Here is an 18,443-nt window from a genome sequence, read left to right on the forward strand (position 1 = left end):
TCCATCTGTCTTTATTAGGTAAGTCTTCAGTAAGTCCATAATATCTGTAAATTCTAACGTTACATTTTCCCACTTCAAGTCCCTGCTTTTAGTAGATTTACTGGCAGAATTGTTAAAACTATATAAATAAGTTAGAGGTGGTAGATGGTAATAGAAAATCAGGAAATTTATATAATAAATATATAAATTTAAACAAATTTAAAAGACAGTAGTCCATTTGTCTACCAATACTTTTGACTCTTAGATGGATTCAAAGAGATACTAGTAGGCCACTTGGGCAAAGCAGGTATTTCACATAAGGAAGTATATTAGTTAAAATTATTAAATGGAAAAAGGTTTAAAAAAGCCTTTAAACAATACATGATATATTATTGCATAAGTGCTATAAATTCAGTTTGACAAATATCGAGAAGAGGTTCTATAGCAAGAGAGAGGCAGATGTGGAACCCATCAATGCTTTATTACTCAAAATCCAGGGCTTTCTCCACTGTGTGAAACTATCCACTGGAGGTAAAAGAGTAAATACATCAATTTTTAAATGAAACAAATAATTCAATTTTATGTCTTCAAATAATTTTTTCAACTACTTTTTAAAGCAGTAATGTATTTTAAATTATCACCCATTAAAATGTTTATATACTCCAGGAACCATGCTGAACCTGATGTTTAGGCTATATTATATACAAAAAAAAAACAACAAAGACTGTTTTTCTCTTTTAAGACACTACAGATTCTTTCTGATAAAGGTCTCTTTTTACCTTTCGAAATGAGAAAACCAATCTGCTATCCTGTGAAATCTCACATAAATTTGGAACACAATGGAGTACACTTTCCCTTCAGCAATGGTAGCCTTTGTTCTAATAACTTCTAATGCCTCTGGAGAGAGAAATCCAAAATTACTTTATGAAAGCAATAAGAAAATGTCTAGCAAATGGATGGACATTTAGTGAGCAAGACAAAATGCCAAGAAATAGTTAATGTCTCTTTCTGTCTCATTCAAGGGATACTCTTAAGACCCCAAAGCATTCACACTGGAAGATTACATGAGTAGCACTGGTTAGTGTGATGCTATTGTACAAACAATCTGTTGCTAAGCAGAGCAGAAATACTGTTTACATGAAAAGGAAGGATCTCTGGTGAATACTCAAAGTGATAATTTCCATAGCCAGAAAAAGCACTTTTACATTATTCCATTTCAACTGCTATAAACCCTGAGTTGCTTTGGCAATTGCTTAGCCCTGTTTTGCTGGCTCTATATCATCCTCATCTCTGCAGCTTTCCATTCACTAAATGACAGGGGGCTTTTTGTGTTTTGTTTTCTTTAGTTTTGTTTTGTTTTCCCTGAAGCCTTGCCAGGAAACACCACCATGCTGCATGGTTTCTAGCGGCCCACCTGGCAATGTTCATTCAAGGAATTTTTGGTGCCCCTCTCATAAAAGCCCACTTGGCTTATTCTGGTAAAGCTGCTGAAAATATGATCAGAGGAGGCTCCATTAATAGCACTGGGAACCACGTACTCCTCCAGCTTTATGAAGCCTTAGACTGTATACTGCGTGTTATACTGAGAACAAAGCACAGAGCAGCTTCCATGAGAAGAGGGAAACACAAAGACACTTACCTGCATTACAATAAGGAGGTCAAAGACCAAAATGAAAGAAGCCAGGAAAGCTCTGGAGACCTCATCACTGGGCAAAAATCCCCGATTCAGCTTGTCCCAGCTGATCCAGTCAGTTGTAATGACGAGGACAACCACAGAAGTCAGAGTGAACAGAACCGTCCTGCAAGAAACAAGGTACTCATTAAAGAACACCAGCCATAATAACATGCACCCAGAGGAGGGTGCATGTTTCCTGGGCCATACTACATGTCTCCCCCTTGCCAGCTACGTACTGTAAGGCACAGTCACCAAAAGGAAGATGAAAAATAGAAGAAAATTAAGTGATTTCTTTCAAAAAACAATAGAAAAAGATATGATTGCATCTCCGCCAAGATTTTCCCTAAGGACAGTAAGACAAAGATTACAGAAAAAATAATTAACCACAAAAAATATTACAAATGACCTTGGTTAGTGCACGTGTCACAAAGAGAACATTGGTGTGTAGTTCTCACTGCATGTACATCATTTACTGAGGGTAGTGAACACATGTGATGGTAAATGGATAAAGAAGTCCTTAGATTCTGTTGTTGTCTAACAAAAATTAGACAACACATCATCATTCTCATAGCCTGGGGAGCTCCATAGAGGAACCTCCTGTAGATGCCTAGAGTAGCCTCTTCTCCTCAGAGGACTCATGACTTAGATAGTTTGTGGTCTATTGATCTGTCTAGGTCATACCATGTCTGATTGCCCATCCTTGTCCTAAGATACTAGAGGCCTGAGAATTTTCTCTTATACATCTGTGTAGCCCCCATAAAATCTTGCATAATTATATGCAGATAAAATTCAATGACTGTTAAAATTGTAACAATTATCAATTAAGTTGTTTATAAAACTAAAAAATACTTAAATTAATCTTTAATATTGCCATTCAAAGTATATCTGAAATACAAGCCATGCAAATTTATATTGCCAGAGAACAGTCCACGATGTATTAAGTCTCTGCTTTCAGAGGTACCTGAATATTGTTTGGAACTATAAAAATTTTTTAAGTATTTTTAAAAAGTTTTAATCTAAAGAAAAAGATGAAAGAATGAAAACAAAGAAAAAAGAAAATGAAAATGGAAGAAAAGTATAAAGGTAAAATAATACCTTAGATGAATACATACCCATTTTGGGAATTAACAGTTTTTGCCCTCTTATTTTTATAATAATTGATATTCCAAAAAGAATAATAAGAACTATCCTAGATTCCTATTTTTAATTGAACAAAATACAAATTTCTAAACCAAGATGTTGGGTTTTCTTTTTACAACATCTTATTTTGAACAAGTTATACTTTGATAGAATGGATACAATAAACACCTTGTTAGATTACCCCATGAATAGAAAAGATATTTAATTTTGGAAAATAAAAGTTTCTAATAAAAATTCATTTCTTTTATTAAAATTAAAAACTCAAAATAATTTGATTTCCAAAATATAAATTACAGATTGTCTCTACTACCATTAAGAATACATTTAATCATTTCCAGAAATTCAATGGATTAAATAATTGTTATAATTATTTTTACAATTAAACAGAAAGAAATGGCAAATACTATATTGTTAAACCTAAGAATAATGTGATTTTAAACAAATTTTTCTCCAGGTTAAGTCAATTCATTTATGTTTTTGTTCTTTTGAATTTGAGAAACTTTAAGCAAATCTAAATGAAATTACCACAATTTCTTTTGTAAACAAAGAGTATAACAAACTGTATGAAGATATATATTGACTATTCTTCAAAGCTCCTTTGGGCAATAAGGGTAGTTCCTCATCCTTTTCAAATAATGTCCCATAAGGATGATATGAATTATATAGTTCCTCAGGAGGTACTGTATGGCTGAACAGGTTGGTACACGGTTGGGGCCCCAGTTCCCTCAAGCTCGTCCTTCTTTGCCCCCCCAGCCTCCTTCATGAAGCTATTCATCTCCCTGTTACCAGCAGGACAGTGTGAAGCACAGGGAAACAAAAGCTCTCCAGCACCTCCCTCCAGCTCCATGAGCAGGGTCCTTTCTCTTGCTCACAGTCTGTGGTCTACAGGTTAATATTTTTAATATCATCCCCTGCACCTTCCCTAAGAAACACCTGGAAGCTCCTTTTTTGAGGATAGTTAATTATATAGGAATTTGTACTCTAATGTTACTTCATTGGTCTAAAAATGTAAATCGACACTGCAAAATTAAATATTCAGAGGAACATTTTTAAATATAAAATCTGTGAGTTTGGAATAAGGATCTTCTGAGCAATCAGAAACCTCATCTATCATAATAAGGTTTATAAAAGAATTGTTATTATTCATGCCAATACTCTCATTGTGAATGAAATCATTAAAATTAATCATAAAATTTTTTAGTAACTGGAGTTTATCATAATGCCTGTTGTGTGCGAGCTTTCTAAGACCAAACCTATACCAATTCACCTCTTGGATGTTTGCTTTATTTGATATGTGTCCTTTAATCCAATATATAATACTCTTTCTAAGAGTTTTTCATAAATGTTTTCCTGGCTTTATTAAGTACTTATGTTTTGAAAAAAAAGTATTGCTATAGACCTCAAGAAAAAAATTACTGGTAATATTTTATTACTCCAAAGGGAAATTAAAGGAGGTATTCTGCCTGATATTTAATATTTAATGCCACAAAAAGAATAAAAATGGCAATTATTAAATATGGATATATGCAGCTCAGAGAAAGAGCCCTAAAAATAAAGACTCAGGAGAATGAGAAAAAAGAAAAGGAGTAGGGGAACCAAAATCCATTAATTGGTCATTAGACCTCCAAAATTATACTCAGTGTCTCGGCTAGATTTGGCTGAAGAAACAAATGTGTTGCACGTGGTTTGATTATCTGAGCCACTTCTTATAAAACTGATAGATTTTACTGTGTTATGATAATTCAGTCAAAACACCAGTTTAAAACAGCTATGACCCAGTTATGTTACACAAAAACAATCACTTTTATGAGAAATTGCTATGAAAGAAACAGTGATAACAGCAAATTACCATACAGTAATATGCCACTTCCCATGTGCTCGACATTGGTATGAGCGCTTTATGCAAATTAACCCATATAATCCTTACCCCAATCCTGTTATCACCACCCTGGATTTCCAATTGCTGAAACTGAGTCACAGAAAATTCAAATAACAGACTTTATACGTTATATAAATATAAGATGTAAGTGATATAAGATGATTCAAATCCAGGCTTACTCAGGACTATCTGTGCCATAACCTTTGTTCATTACCTTTCACAGAAAGCACCTGCTATTACCCTCCTGTTCCAAAGTCTGTAGCTAAGATTTCATTTATTTTCCTTGGAGAATTATCATACAGGATCCTTACCACTAAAAAGTAAAACTGACAGAGACTAAAGACCACAGCCAAGGAACCACTAAAAAGAATATTTTCATGGCTGTGGAAATGGAAACCTGAAGGAGACTGGCCATTGATACGACATCCTTGGGTTTTATTTAAGCAATGTGGTTAAAAAGATGTTTACTCTGGACCATGCTTCTTGGCGAGTCCCAGCTTCTCTTTTTAAGAAGCATCCAATTAAGCAATTATCTGGATTAATTCCCTTCAGGCTGCAGCCAGCACCGGCAGGACGTCCTGGCTCATCAATTTCACTGTCCAGTTTCTGGACACCAAGTAGCAAGAACTCATACATAGTTATCAGCTTGAGTGGTTCATCTCACTTATATGTTTTCAAAATTCCATTTGTTTGCTTTTCCTCAATTGTAGCTAATTCGTCTTAGATTAATAGTATTAGAATGTGAGTCCAAGAAGGGTTAACAGAGCTTTTCTAATCCAGCAGCGTCCAACCTCTGGGTGCGGCGGCTCCTGGGGACTACGCAGTTGCTGCTAAGCAAGCGTGAATTTATATGTGCACTATGAGTTGTTGGTAAATGGAACAAATAAGATATTCCCAGACAGGTTAGGGGACTTGCTCATGTCACATAGACTGTCTGTGACAGAACTTCAGTGAGAACTTAGATCTACTGACTCTGAGAAGGACTTGTAGTAAAACCACTTTCTTCAGCTAAAGATCTGCAGATATTCTAAAAAATTCAGTATCATCTTGATCTCATCTGGAAACAAACACATTTCAGGGCCTGCTCAAATATCTATTTTATATGGTAATCATGCCTGTAAGTAAATGTAAATAAGCCCCCAAAATGTGGTTTAATTTATAGTCTGGATCATTCCACCCTAACTTCTGGATTTTTTAAAATACTGAATTTCATTATAAGTAATTAAATTAATTACTATTGTTTTACTTCGTCCATTCAGAACCACTTTAAGGTGGACTTTATTGCATAGTCCACTTGCCTGAAAGCAGACTTTAATCAAGAGAGAGAAGAATTGGCATTAGGTTCTAAAGGCTAACTCACAGGGCTAACTATCACACAATTTTATTTTGATTAAATCAAGTAGTAGGAATGTATAGACTCTCCTAACTAATATATTATAAGTTGAATCAAACAAAACTGCCAAAATTTGGCCATGTTTTACCCTACTAAGAATAGCAGTTTCATGTGATTCAATATAATATGATTTTATGTGTTTTAATATATTAGCTATTATCCATGCTCTAAATTATTCATAATCTTCTATTCCAGTCACGAATTTCATATTCCTTTCTGATCATGCTGCACAATTATTATAATATCTAAAAGAAAATAAAAATCAATTTTATTTCTTTTAAAGATACTTGTGTTAAAATGTTGTAACAATCAAAACAAGTCAGAAATATGTGCCATAATTTCTCATAGTAAAATCAAAATCTGCAAATCCTGTCAAAAAAGGAATGTTTAAAGTTTCCACTGCAATAAAAGAATACATGGATCCAGACAGCAAGTTTAAATTTATAGTTAACTTATGATACAGTCTCATAGTTCAAGGGCTAAACACAAGAAATGAACTGTGGCATAGCAATGGAATTTAAAATGATTCAGTACCATTATTACTATCCATGATATTTAGAGGGGAAAATATAATAAACAGGAATAAGAAGAAAAATACTTTCCTCCCTTTTCATTGCAAAACTGAGCGCCAGTTCAAACATCCAGTTCCCCTCTGAACTCTAAGTGCCAGCACACAGAAGTCACAGATGGCCATGAGAGAATGCCAACCCTTTTCATTGTGCTTGTTTTAATTATCAGCATTGCCATTGCAACTCTGTGAGAAAAACAATCAACACTCGAGTCCTCAAGCCAGTTAATCCTGAAATATGTGAGTTTATTCAGCAGCATCACCTAGCCGATGAAGTCAAGGTCACTCCTCAGAAAGTCGCTAAGAAATGGTTTAGTGTCCTTCTGGTCTCCTACTCTTGAGATCAGCAAACACTAAAGGAATACAAAGGTAATGTTTGCTAAGTGACCTAATGAAAGAGCACAGATTCTCCATATGGCCTGTGAGTAAATCCCACCGCCAGTTCTTGGCCAACCTGAACACTGTTGTTAAGATAGGACCCCTGAGAAAGGAGATGCAGTTACTCACTCATCTTTTTTGTGGCTCCACTGGGATCTGAAGTCTGTAAAGGAAATTATTACACTATAATGTTATCCATTAAATGATACATTCATGTGTTACTTATCTTTATATCGATTATTCTACAAAGACAGGTGCCTTGAATACGGCAGGAGCTGAAAAAGCCCTGAACAGATTGAAATGAATAAACAGCTGGTTACTCTCGTTCCTGAAAGACCACGAAAGAGATGGCTGAAAAAGATACCTTGGGTCAGGGCATTTGGCCATTAAGTTTGTAATTCATGTGAACAGTGTCCTGACATGTTAAGCTATGTAAACGATGCCCTTTGGAGTTCTTCTGTGCTCAACCATTGCGACCTTGTGCGGGACCCTAGGCATCGACAATCCTCATAATGGAGGCGGCACATGAAATGAGCATACATATTTTAGTTGCTTGAATTCTTCTACCTATTTCTGAGTGATGTTAGTTTACCCAGGGGTACTTAAAAGTCACTTATTGATATAGAACATAGTTAGTCTTGGTCAGGAGAAAGCATTTTTGATTTGAGTTTTACAGTTTTAGGTATAGAGTAAAATGTTTTAAAAAATACTATTTAGTATATAGGCACATCATTGGTACATAAAAAAATTAATGAATACATGAATCTACTTAACTTGAGGTAGATAATATTCATTCCTTGCCCTTTACCAAGCTCAGGTTCTACTGCAATTGACAGCACCTTGTCTGGTGTTAACGGAGCTTCCAAAGAAAGAGGCCTATGCAAAATTAGATAGGATAGACCTAACAGGTATATTCATCCTGTGTGTCTCTTAGCAAACTCACCAGCCCAATTTTTCTTCCTAGTGAAAATTACATTGTATATACTAAATAATTCACACATTCAATAGAATAAAAAATATGAGATATACTCTACTCATTATTACCCTTGGTATAAAATATTATCACAAGTTCAGTAATGAAAGTGGTAATAAAAATAGAGCTATAGATAAATGCCCATTAACTACAAATAATGCCAGCAAGAACTATAACTCTTATTGTTTAATGAAAATTATATGATAGCCATGATATTTCAACTTTTAGAAATGCAAAATAGAAATTTTAAATTAAACATATCAAGTTTCATGTGTTTTCCTTGTTGTTAAATTTGCTTTTAAAAGAAATAGAGAAAAAAATGCAAGGATCTCATTAGGTAAGAGTGAACAATACAAAAGTATGCTTTATTTGATTCTTAAAAATAGAATTTGCACACTAGGTTAGAAATAAATGTTCAAGTAAAATTTTGTCACTTTGTTGAAGCCAAAATGTTTACATAAGTCAAAACCAAGGCCCACAGCATATTTTTATATCATCTCAAACATCTCTTGGACAGGTTATACCATCAGAAGACTATACATTAGGAAGAATACCTTCAGAACTCTCCACAAGTACCCCTAGACCAAAAGAATCTTTTCAATGACTTTAGGCACATGACACAATGTCTAGGAAAGCAGATATTATGAACATAAAATATTTCTCTTTTGTGAAAGAAGACCATGAAATAGACAAGAGGAACAAACAAATTCTCTAAAATTGTATAAAAATACTTAAGGGAAGTAATGCCATGTCACAATGGAAGATCAAAATTTAGTATTAGGATTCACAAGAGACACACTTCATTCTTGAATTCTAAGGGAAAAGATTTTTTAAAGCATCTAAAGGTTTATTACTGCAGATACATATTTAGCTTCTCTTGGGCACTCATGAAGAATCTTTGATTTATTTAAGAATAATTTAAGATAAATTGGGGAAAAAACAATATCTCACTTAAAAATAGGAGAAAGGCACTAGTGATCAGAGGACCAACTAATAAGTTTAATTTAATTAAGAATTGTTTATTGGCATTCTAAAGGCAGATCATCAGCCTTCTCTGTTTAACCCAGTGGAGAAGTTTGAAGCTATCTAAAAATGTGTAATTTCATCAAGAACTTAGAATGTTCCACGATGAAAATTTTATTTTAACTATTGTACAAGACTGGGAAATAGTATTGCTTTTTGAATGAGAAAGTACAGTAATGCATGCTAGGGCACAGAAAATTCAAGAAACATTTGTCTGCATCTATTGTGCCAAAGGCACAGAGCTAAATGGAAAGGACACAGGAATGAGCTCTGCCCTTAAGGAACTTGCTGCCAGTTGAGGAATGCCAGTACATACAAAATCATCACAAGTGAAAGCCATAAAGCTATGGACATCTCCGAGAATATCTGATTTATTTTTATTCAGGTATGAAGGGTAGCTGGGAGGTTTAATAAAATTAGACAGAAAAGATGGCTAGATTTTTATAATGGAAAGGATATTGCAGGCAAAATACAAATTTGAATGGAAATATGGAAATGTTAGTGGGTGGGCAGTGAACCAGAGGGAAGAATAGAGGATGTTTCCAAAATTTCCAGATATATGACTAAAAGGATTGTGAAGTTATTAACTGAAGTGAAAAATATGGAATAAAGCAGGGATGAAATATTACAAATTCTCTTTTGGACAACACTGCTGAGTTTAAAGGACCTGCAAGACATATATGCATAAATGAACAACAGACAACTGGAGATAGAAATATAGGCCAAGGAGAGGTCAGGTCCTGAATTTTGATTCATTCAAATACAGGTAATTGTTACAGTCATGGGGTAAATGAGATTGTTCAGGTAAAAAAATAAAATTTAAAAAAATAGGGAAAATCAAGGGCAGAACTTGGAAGATCGCCTCTCGTTATGGTGTATCCAGAGAAGGACGAAGTCTGATAAGACCAGAACTCCATGAGAGATCCAGAAGAAAACAATATTATAGAAGTCAGAGGAAGGTAATTTCAAGGATAAATTTGTGACCCAAAATTTCAATTGCTACATAGAAATTTTATGGGATAAAGATTGAAGATGGATCACTGTCAAAGATATCTTTTTCTTCAACACAAGACTCCTCTGAAAATTGCAAAATTGGATGCAAATGTAGTTCCAGGTATTTTCTCTGTAAACTCAAGTATGGGCCTGATTTGTGTTCTGCTCCCAGGATCTTTAGTAAAGAGGAAGAGAAAACTGAGAGAATTGAGTAATTCAATTTAAAACCATTTGGCTGTGATTAGCCACATAATTGACAATTTTATTAGAATTTACCCAAGTATATCAGGCAAAGGTATTTAATGTTTCAATTTTCTGGTATGTTTTATGAATGAAGAATAGCCACTTTAAGTCATTCTGTTTTGTAAGGATGTATTTCTCGGTAACAGATTTTGACTTTGACATGATCATTTCCTTATTAAGAGAAAGTAGTTAGCATGTATATTTTGAGGGACAACTATATATCAGCATAGAATTATAACACAAATATATCTACTCTTAAGTACTTTAAAAAATAGGGAAATTAGTTATAATCTAATTAGGAAGAGAAGGTTATCATGTATCAAAGTATAATCAGGAATAAAGGGAAGTCTTAAGGAGGCACTAGAATTACTTGGTGTGCTGAGGGAAGAGAAATCAAGACAAAGGATCACCTTAGAGGCATAAAATTGGTAGGAATCATAACATTGTATTGTGAGGCAATGAATAAACCTACCTAGATATAGTAAATGATAGAGGATATAGATTGGATAGGGAACAAAAAAAGATTGGACATTTATAGGTAAGAGTACATTGCTGATGGCCTTAAAAGTCTCTAAGAAAAGTTGGATTTGATGCTATAGAGAAACAGTTCTATTGATTGTTTTTTAAGAACTGTCCTATCCATCAAAACAATTATTTTGTAGGATGGTTTCAGTCCTAGAGGGAAGTGAGAACGCAGATTGAGAAAGAGTAAAAAGTACACTACTGCAGTAATGAATGAAAGAAAGAGGGCAAATATTGACTGATACTTATAAAAACACGGACGCTGGGAAGAAAGCTGGTTTGAGAACAGAAGATCTGAGACAGATTTTTAGACAGCTTCAGAAACAAATATTTGTTTGCCCCAGGCGCCCTAAGCCTTGTAATAGGCAAAATATGAGGATGACCCCCAATGATGCCTTGCAAAAGCTCCTCGCTTTGAGTCTGGGAAGAACCTATGAATATGATTAGATATCCCTTTTGTGATTATGTTACCTTGTATGTCAAGAGGACTTTTACAGATTTAAGTAAGATTACTAATCAGTCCATCTTGGGTTAATTAAGAGGGAGATTATCTGGCTGGGCCTAACCTTATCACACAAACCCTTTAAAAGAAAAGTTTTCTCTGGATGTAACAGTAGAGGCAGTGGGAGAGATTTGAAGCAGGAGATATTTGGAGCTTGAGAGGGAAACTGTGTTGCTGAGATGGAGAGGGTCATGCGACAAGAATATGAACAGGCCTCTAGATACTTAGAGCAGCACCGGCAGGTAGACAGCCTGAAAATGGGACTGTCAGTCCTATACCTGCATGGAACTGAATTCTGCCAAAAAGAGAAATGAGCTTAGCAAAGGAAACCATGCTCCAGATGAAAATACAGCCAGCTGACAACTTGACTTAAGTCTGAGCAAAGTACCCAGCCACATTTTGTTAGACTTCTGACTTACAGAACATATGTAAGATAAATTACGTAAGATAATACATGGTTGTTTTTTAAGATGTTATGTTTGTGGTAATTCGTTATGAGCAGTGGAAAACGAATACAGCTGTAGAAATTTAGGATTCCTGGGATCCTGAAAATGATTGCTTATTGAAAACATTTCCAAACTAGATACAGAAAAGAAATGCTCATCTCTTGATATTTAAGATAATTAAAATCAACTAAAATCATGACCTATCCAAAGTGGAATATAAACCTAGGCCTCAGTGGAACATCTATTCACAGGAAAAAGCTCATTGAGGTAGAAAACCAAAATTAGTCTTAAAAGAAAATTTCGTCTAGCTACTTGTCTCCAAGTTCCTAAATAATTGTTCAGGGAAGGCTGTATCTATGTCTTTTTAAAAAAATTAACCAAAAGAGTGATGCTTTCAAAGCTCAATCATGTGAAAATATCTAAATCCAATTATTATTAGTTAAATTTTACTTATTATAGCCCTAGAATCCATTTGACAGTATCTTCTGCATGAGAAAAACTCTTCATATATTTAAAAAGAAAACTTTGTCAAAGGAAACAGAGAAAGTGGTTTCTAGTTGTGTTTCATACTACTTATTAAGATAGTTACCCTTTCAGGCTTAATTTCTTAATCTCTGAAATGATGAAAATGATTATAATGATAATAAAGGAGAAGAAGTAGGCGATTATGATAACAGTTAAAATGTATTAGGCAGTTATAATTACATTATTACATCCATCTACTCACTTTGTCCTCAAATCGATCCTATGAGGTAAATATTATTAATCACTTCATTTTGCATACAGAACGTTAGACCTAAGTAACCCGAGATAACAAAGCTATTATTAAATATTGAGCTTAGATGTAAACCCAAGTCTCTCTGACTCCAATGCCAAGATCTTAACCACTATGTTCTTCTGACTTACCTATTTATGATGTTGTTGGGATTTAATAAAATATTATATGTGAGATAATATTGAAAATTTTAAATGTTGTTATATTTAAAAGATGGTAGTCCAGTCCTTCTTTAGTCTCCTTCCTCCAAATTATTCAACATATATTCAAAGATAAAGCTACTAAAATTATCTTACTCATAAGCAGTTGAGAAAATTTTCTTTCAATAAATAAAACCAAGTTTAAAAAAATTTAGAGATGATGTGTTCAATATACAAAACCAAGCTTCTCATTGGTACTAATTTTCTATGCTTTTTTGGTGCCATTAAGTGGTGAAAGGGTCATTCGCCTTGAAGCTGGGTGTGTGCTGGTGCAGGCACAGAAATATCTGACTTGGCCCAAAGGGGAATCAGGGAGTATCATTGATAACTGGGTGAAATTGGGTGATTTTCAAAATCCATCACTATATTATGATTAATTTTAAAAACATTTAAAGGATCTGAAGCCCTTCCAGTCTCTGTTATGTAGTTTTCAAAGACAGGATTATTTTTTAAATATAATATTTGAAAGAACTTAACACATCCCCTTCAAAGTTAAACATTTCACTGGGTCTACTGTTCTCATTCCTTAGAACTACAATTTACATACTTAGCTCTCTAACAACCCCCTCTTTCCTAAGACTAGAGACTCTAAGTGACATTTTGCTTCCCTTTTAAGTTTAGGGATTTTAGAAGGTCAAAGACTAAGTTGTCCCCTTTTTCCTATTTTCACTGATTTTTGTACCCTTTTCTGGTGCATAGATCTTTTGATGTCAGTGATGCCATGTGAACGTAACTACATGCTTGGTAATATGATGTTGGAACTCCATGAGTCCAATAAACACTGTTAGTGTACACTAGATGGGAAACTCCAAAAAAATAAATATCAAAAGCTCCATGCTACTTATGCTTGTGATGGTAGTTCAAGTGGTTCAAATGGCTCTTTACAGGACATGAAAAATTATAGCTGGTACTGCTTGGTGGAAATGCTTTCTTCCTACATTATTTTCCTACCAGATCCCAGAAGGGCTACTACTTGCGAGCAATAAGACGTGTGTGGGAGGGTGAGGTGGAGAACCATGCCAGGGAGTTAAAGTTCACCTAGAGAACAATACGACTTAGAGAGAGAAAACATAATGTGAAAAGAAAATTATTTTTTAATTACTTATTTCTAGTACTTAGATGTATAATTCTTGATCCTGAAAGAGGTTGCTGAATCTGTCTTTTCCAATGCCTTAATCCATGCTTTGCTTTTCCAAATAAGCCATGACTAAATCACTATGTGTGCTTGTGCCAAATAGCAATTTCTTAAATGTTTACAGTTGTTAGGGAAGTATAATTTTTTTACCTTTTTTACCGATAGCTTTGGTTGTAAGAGTGTACTAGTGGGCTGTTAGTAACTATTAAGCCCCAATGAGCGCAAAATGAAAACACCAAATGAAATTTTTAGTCAATTTCCTGTATATTCAAAGATAAAAATCTTTCATATCAACATGATAAAGTGAGTACTTTTGTAAGCCACTCCAAGTCCTGTTTGAATAAAGATCTATAAAAGTAAATAAACCCATTAATAGTAATGAGAACCCAAGTGAGAAAGAAGTTTTGATGAGTTTCCAGAAGAGGACATTGACTTTGGACATACATGCCACACAGAAAAGGCAGCAGGAACATGGGTACACACATAGACTCAGAGGACAGGCCTTCGTTCCAGTGACATTCCCAAGAAGCTCAGAGCAAGGAGATGGAGTGTATGAAAAGCAAGTAGGAACGTACAGTGAAAGACCTCTCTCTATTCTCTTACACTATCCATGACTTCGGGCAACTGTTTGAGTACAAAAGTAGGGGCCCTGGTTACATGGGCCTTCCAATGAACAGACATAAAGTCGTCATAATTGCATAACCAGTCAGATTGATTTTTCAGTTAAACTTCAAAATATAACACACAGCTTAAACACCATTAGCGGATTTGCAAATGTTAGAATGAATCAATAGGCTAAACATGGAAGGCAGCTGCAGAAATTTGGAGAAATCACAAATACGGGAAAATTAAACAACACAGAGTAGCCAGTGGGTCAAAAATAAATTGGAAGAAAATTAGAAAGTATTTAAAAATGAATGAAACAAAAACAGAACAAATCAAAACTTACAGGGTACAATTTTAGAGGCAAAGTTAGAACTGTAAATGCCTATAATAAAAAAGAAAAAAGATCTCAAATAAATAACTTAACCTTACACCTTAAGAAATTGGGAAAAAGAAGAGCAAGCTAAAACCAAACCACAGAATAAGGAAACTTGTTGAGAAAGGTGGTCACATGCATGTAGTCTTTTGACCTCCACAGAACCCCCTTCCCCTACACAAACAGTTACATAAAAATAGGCTTTGGGCCTGGAACACTTGCTTACTTAGAGATAAAGAGTCCTCACAGCCTGTGTTAGACTAATCATCCTGTACGGGAATATCTGTCCCTGTATCAGATTTGATGCGTGTTCCCTTATCCTGGTAAAGCATGTGCATGATATGGTTTTGGCCAGCCCCACTGCTATACCTGTCACCTGAAGGGAGAGTACAGAGTCCTTCATTCTGGGGTACGAAATGCAGGTTATTTGTTCTGCATTCAATGCTGAGAGAAACCCACTGGCAATAGGGAAATGAATAGGAGACAGATGCTCAACACTAAAGCTGATTTTGTTGTCTCTTCTCTATGTGAATAAAGCATTGTTCCAGCTAGTGCCTGTGTTTTCCTTGGTGGCTTTGATAGCAAGAAGCAGTTAACAGAGTGTTCAGACTGCTACTCCTGGTAAAAAGCAACAGATGCTATTTACTCAACAGAAATGATAAAAATTAGCACAAAAATAAATAAACAGAGAATAAAAGAACAATCAAATCAACAAAACAAAATACTGATTCTTTGAAAGGATTGAAAAAAATAAAAAAATCTTTAGATAGATTGATAATAAAAGATTTAAATTGCTAAAATCAGTAATAAAAGATGAGATATCACTATTGACCTTGCAGAAATTTAAAAAAAAATTATAAGGGAATACTATAAACAACTGTATGCTAACAAATTAGATAACTTAGGTGAAATTGCATTTTTCCTGGAAATAAATCTACTGGAAATAAATCAAGAGTACATGGAAAAAATCTAAAAAGACCTACAAGAAGTAAAGAGATGAAGTTAGTAATTTAAAAACTCTTCACACTGGCCAGACATTCGCTAGTAAATTCTACCCAATATTTAAACAAGGATTAGTATTAATCCTTCAAACTCTACTCTAAAAATAGATGATAAATGAATATTTCCCACATCATTCTCTGAGGCCAGCTTAACCTGATACAAAACCAGACAAAGATATAACAAGAAAAGAAAATTACAAAACAATATTTCTTATGACCATAGATGCAAAACCCCTCAACAAAATAGTGGCAATGAAAATTCTACAATTCAGCAACATATCAGAGAGGATCATACATAATGACCAACTGAAATTCATACCAAGAATACAAAATTAGTTTATCATGTGGAAATCAGTCAATATGATGTATCTTGTTAATAGAAAAATGGACCCCCACAAAAAAGTCACATGATCATCTCAATAGACAGAGAAAAACCATTTGGCAAAACCAACCCCAAAACTCAATATTCTTTCATGATAAAAGCACAAACCAACAAAGAATAGAAGGAAACTTCCTCAACCTGATAAAAAAAATCTATGAAAAATTAATAACAGCATACTTAATGGTAAAAACTGATAGTTGTCCTCCCAATATCAGAAAATAAGACAAGGATGTCTGCTTTCACAACTTACTCAACTTATTGTATCAGAGGTTCTAACCAGGCATTAGGCAGGAAAAAAAAAACCCTGAAATAAAAAAGGAAGAAGTGAAACTCTATTAACAAGTAATATGGCCTTATACACGGTATGGAAAAGTAGGTTTATAGTTCTGAGTATGTGAAACACAGAGTTTATTCTTGCATTATTATTTATTAACCATTGTATTATTTTTCATACAAACAACTGTAAACCTTCTTTTACCCCATCCTGTATATAGAAAATTCTCAAGTAATACAGACATACATGTATGAGGCCTGTCCAGAAGGTATCCAGCTATGTAATATGAAAAATAGAGACATTTATTGAAGAAGATATAAGAAATATTGTATATAGGACAATGACACCTCAGTCCCCTTCAAAATAGACACCTTGGGACCTCATACAGTTCTCTCAACCACCAACAGCTGTCCAGTCATATTTTCCTTAATTTCATCAAATGGTCTGAAATCTCTTCCCTTTCAAAGGCGATGTTAGTTTTGGGAAGAGCCAGAAGTCACAGGGCACCAAACCTGGGCTGTAGGAGGGGCTGAATCACCTATATGATTTGATGTTTTGCAAAAAAAAAAACTGCATGAGATTTGATGCATGAGTGGGCACATTGTCGTGATGAAGATGCCAATCACCAGTTACCCATAGCTGTGGGCTTCTGAATCATCCAAATAGTTTCTGTGTAGGAATGTTCAAGCTTAATGAAAAATTTGATGCAGATTTGTTGCTCTACTTGCTCAGCCATTTTTAATGTGATGGTCACACAGTACATATGTTCACTCAATGGCATTTACCTCCCCCACTGACTAGTACAATGAAGTCATCATTGTTCACTCATGTATATTCCAGTCCACTCTCCTTGGCTGTCAGGTTACATCGATGTTGCACAAACTGTTCTCACTATATTATAAATGGCTGGACTTTTTCTGGACAGACCTTGCATACACACATGCAGAAATACAATTATTAGAACTAAAAAGAAATTAAGCAAGGTTGCAGGATACAAGATTGATATACAAAAATCAATTGCATTTCTATACATAAGTAATGAACAATCTGAAAGTGAAACTGAAGAAAACTTCATTTATTTTAGCATCAAAACAAAGAAAGTATTTAGGAATAAGCCTAACAAAATAGTGCAAGGCTTATACTCTGAAAACCAGAAAACATTTTGGAAGAAACTGAAGAAGACATAAATAAATAGACATTTCATGTTCATGGATTGAAAGACTTAATACCGTCCTGGTGAAAATACTACTCAAATTGATACACATAGTCAATGCAATCCCTATCAAAACTCTTGCTGCTTTGTTGGCAGAATTGACAAATTGATCTAAAATTCATATGGAAATACAAGGCACTCTTGGCATAAGGGCAGGCATTTGGGTCAATGGAATAAAATTGAGAGTCCAGAAATTTACCCATATATTTATGGCCAATTGATTTCTGACATGGGTTTCGAGACCATTCAAACAGTCTTTTCAATAAATGGTGGTAGGGCAATTGGAGAATCACATGCAAAATAATGAAGTTGAATAGCTATCTCACACCATATATAAAAATAAACTAAAAATGGATCAATGAGTTATTGTAAGAATTAAAACTATAACTCTTAAAATAAATTATAGGAGTATTTGTGACTTCGAATTAGGTAACTATTTTCTAGATATGATACCTAACGTACAACCAAGAAAAATATGAATAAATGCACTGTATTTTATCAAAATTAATAACTTTAGTGCTTAAAAGGACAGCAAACTAAGTGGAAATAAACCCCACAGGATGGGAGAAAAATCACATATCAGATAAGGGACTTATAAACAGAACATACAAAGAGTTCTTATAATTCAACAATAAAAGGATAAAAAATTCAATTAGATATGAGTAAAGAATTTGAATAGATATTTCTCCAAATGTTCAGTAACTACAGGAAAAGAAGTTCAATATCATGAGTTATTAGGGAAATGCAAATGAAAACCACAATCAGATACC

General features: G+C 34.3%; 1 protein-coding gene across 3 annotated transcripts in view; it reads right to left on the reverse strand.

Moving 5' to 3' along the window:
- TMEM117 (transmembrane protein 117) overlaps positions 1-18,443 on the reverse strand; it is a 392,305-nt gene that overhangs the window by 71,527 nt on the left and 302,335 nt on the right. For all 3 annotated transcript variants that reach the window (XM_054591210.1, XM_054591211.1, XM_054591212.1), the window contains one exon: positions 1,619-1,778. In XM_054591210.1, coding sequence (XP_054447185.1) covers positions 1,619-1,778 — 160 coding nt within the window. The remainder of the gene's footprint in view (positions 1-1,618; positions 1,779-18,443) is intronic.

Source organism: Pteronotus mesoamericanus, unplaced genomic scaffold (assembly GCF_021234165.1).
Source record: "Pteronotus mesoamericanus isolate MK-2021 breed Mesoamerican mustached bat unplaced genomic scaffold, CSHL_Meso_final scaffold_21, whole genome shotgun sequence".
Classification (NCBI taxonomy): Eukaryota; Metazoa; Chordata; class Mammalia; order Chiroptera; family Mormoopidae; genus Pteronotus; species Pteronotus mesoamericanus.